This window comes from Dermacentor albipictus, chromosome 7, assembly GCF_038994185.2.
Source record: "Dermacentor albipictus isolate Rhodes 1998 colony chromosome 7, USDA_Dalb.pri_finalv2, whole genome shotgun sequence".
Classification (NCBI taxonomy): domain Eukaryota; kingdom Metazoa; phylum Arthropoda; class Arachnida; order Ixodida; family Ixodidae; genus Dermacentor; species Dermacentor albipictus.
Window position 1 is genome coordinate 71,923,308 of NC_091827.1, and position 3,175 is coordinate 71,926,482.

General features: G+C 52.1%; 1 protein-coding gene across 1 annotated transcript; it reads right to left on the minus strand.

The window, feature by feature from the left end:
• Window positions 1-241: 241 nt before the first annotated feature.
• On the minus strand, window positions 242-2,721 carry LOC135916096 (uncharacterized). The gene is made up of 2 exons (XM_070521985.1): window positions 939-2,721; window positions 242-297 (listed from the first exon to the last, which is right to left on the minus strand). The coding sequence occupies exons 1-2, from the start codon at window positions 2,533-2,535 to the stop codon at window positions 242-244; spliced, it is 1,653 nt and encodes a 550-aa protein (XP_070378086.1). The 5' UTR covers window positions 2,536-2,721.
• Between the last annotated feature and the right edge of the window lie 454 nt (window positions 2,722-3,175).

Consider the following 3,175-nt stretch of genomic DNA (forward strand, 5'->3'; position numbering starts at 1 on the left):
TTGTCTTGTGTGTTGATCCAGTCTCCTTGTGGAATTCGTTTTGCGAATGTCAAGTCCGGAGTAGTATCTCTGCTAACACTGTTTCCCATACGAGTGGGAGAAGTTGGATCCGTGACAAGAGTAAGACCTAGATTCTGTCCGTCAAGCCATAGTTGTCTTCCCTTTCGGCGGTCCATTGAGTATCCCCATGCTACCGCAGGGGCATTAAGGTCCCCTACAATGAGCAGGGGGGCTCCCCTAGCTACTTGATCTGCTTTGGTGAAAAGTCGTAGAAACCTATGTTGTTCTCTGGGGCTGCTGAACACATTGAGGATGAAGAGGCTCTGTTGCTTGCGCCTTGCAGACGGGATGATCTCCAGAAAAATGTGGGCTGCTGTATCAATGCCTGTGTGATGCTGTATAACCGGAATGTTTCGCTTATCTGGTGTGGTTACTTGGGGCCTGCGGTTATCATTGCAAACTGCGGTGTATGCCGCGTATCCCGACAGCTTAGCCGCTTCTCCGGTCTCTTGTAATGCGATAACATCGGGGGAAGTATGTGGTGCGAGAGAGGTGATGTATTGCTCTAAGTGTGCTCGCTTTCGCCGGAAGCCCCGGCAGTTCCACTGCCAAATGCAGTAGGTAACACGTTCTGGATTACTCGCAGCCATCTTTGTCGGGACGCGAGTACGGCTTCTTTAGGGGACCTGCTCTGGGACGGAGTAGGGTGTTTTCCAATTCTGTCAAACGGGTATTGTGATTTTGAGCCAAAGTTGCGACCATGTCTTGAAGCACTTTGCGCGTGTCGTCCATGTTTTCCTGTCGCTGCTGTTCTCTTGCCGCAAAGGCTTGCTCAATTCTGGGCAGTAGTAGCGTTTCTAGTTTCGCCGTAAGGAGGTTGTCCATTGCGCGTTCGAGAGCTCTTGCAATGGAGGCGTCGAGCAATGTGGCAAGCTTACAATCTAATGCTTCGTTGAGGTTGCGTTCTATCCGCTGTTGCAGCTCGGTGAGGGCCTCACAGTTGACATTTCCTTCTGAAGTGTATGCTGGTGTTGCTACTTTTGAGATTGGTTCGAGAGCTTTGCGTTTGTGCGAGGTTGGTTGTTGGGTGGTTTGCGGGCAATGTATTGCAGGGACAGGAAGGATGTCTGCATTTGATGGTAAATGCTTGGGTTGCGTGTCTGCAAGTTGGGATTTGAGATTAGCGTTTTCTGTCTTGAGTTCTTGTATCTCAGCACATAAGGATCGGAGTTCCTGCATGAAGCTGTGCATGGTAGCGTCACTAACTGTGTTCACTGGGGTTGCTATAGGTTGTGTGGTGTGACCTGTGTGGGAGACAATGCTGGCCCAGCTTACCTTGGGGGGTGCGTCTTGCACTTTGACTGTGGTCGTTTTAAGGCTTGTGTTTCCTTGCTGCTGCGGCGGTGTTGAATCCGGTCCGCTCCGAGAGTGACTGCGTCCTTGTGACTGACTGCGACCTCGGGAGCGGCTGCGTCCACGAGACCGACTGCGTCCTCGTGAATTGCTGCGTTCGGGAGCCTGCGGTTGTAGTGTTGACTTCGGTGTTGGCAGAGCTGAGTCTCCATTTGCAGAAGTCGATGGCCCCATCTCCTGGTCAGCTCCTTGTTGTCCCAGTCGTAGGCGTTCCCATCGTCGTTGGAGTAGGAGGTGTGGTGTCTGGAAGCGGCGATGGCAGGACTTATCACCAGTCGGGTGGTCTTTGCCGCAGAGCGCGCAGCAAGGGTGACAGGGGTGATCATCCGGTGGATTTACTGTGTCACAGCTCTTGCATTTCTTCTGGGTTGGAGTGGGGCATACATCGGCCCTGTGGCCGACGGTCCCGCAGATGTCGCAGACCTCGATGCGCTTCTTATGTAGATAGCATTTGTATTCTGCTCCGCGGTAGTAGACATGGTACGGTACTTGCTTTCCGTCGAATACGATGAGCACTGAATTAGTCTTGCCCATGCGTCGGGCCTGCAGAATCGTAGGGTTCTTCTTGTAAATGAGACTGTTGGTAATGTCTTCTTCCGTGTCATATGAAGGGATGTTATGTATGACTCCTTTGGCTGTGTCCTCCGGCGGTGTGACGTATGCTGTGGCAGCGTAGCGGACTGCTCCGATGGGGAGACTGCGGATGCGACAGTATTTTTCGGCGTTAGACATCATTGGCGTGCTAACTACAATGACATTATTATCCGTGCATGAGCGGTAAATGTCGTCCTCTGCTTCTTTGGTTGTAATGCCCGTGATCTGTAGTATTGAGTCGCGTATCTGGGCGTCTCCTAGTTTGGACACGTTGAAACCGTCTCTTGGGCGTATGACGATCTTGATATCATTCTTCGGAAGTCGAGGTTGCCGTGGTGCGCGTCGGCGTAGTGCTGGCTGCTCGGTACTCTCGGTGCGTGCGCTTGCTGTTGCACGGAGGGATCCGTGTATGAGTTGGGATGATGCCTGCGTAGTCTGTCGTTGCTTACGGTGGCGGACAAGCCACCCTGCTTCAACGGAAACTTCTTCGGGGGCTATTTTCGTGCCTTCAACCTCTACTACCTCCATGACGAGGGGAGGGGCTGCACTTACTTGATCTCACGAGGGTGCGAGTCGTTGGGCGAAGTCCTCGGGAGCCGGGACTGCGACAGCGACGCCGCGCACCTTCGTAGCTGCGGCGCACCTGTCTCTCGGCCAGACGGAGCAGCTGAAGGTCTTGTTAGGGTTAGCAATCTTGTGGTCGTAGAAACCCTTGTCCTGGGTCCCTGGCATCGGGACTGGTCTTGATCGGTAGCGGACCACTTCCGGAAGCTGGTTCCGACGTTAGTTTTGGTCCAGCGGTGATTGTTTGGCCACATTAGTTTGAAATATACGGAGCCCATACGAGGCGCGTGCACTCCGTGAGCACAGTCTGCCCAAGAGCACGGAGTGAACTCAGAAGTTTGTGGACAGCCAGTTGATGTCCATGTCAGGGACCTCTAAGGACACTCGGTCATTTCCTCGATGTCCATCATTGTGTCCTCACACATTTTATTGCAGTTCTGTTTGTCTCGTTGTGCCACCGTTCTTATAGTCAACACGTAGCACCACAATTCAAAACGTAAATATACACTAATATCTACTGTTTATTTAATCTTTATGGAGAATACTTTGAGAATGAGTTTTGGCGAATATCAGGAATTTTACAGCTGAAAACAGCACTAAAGTG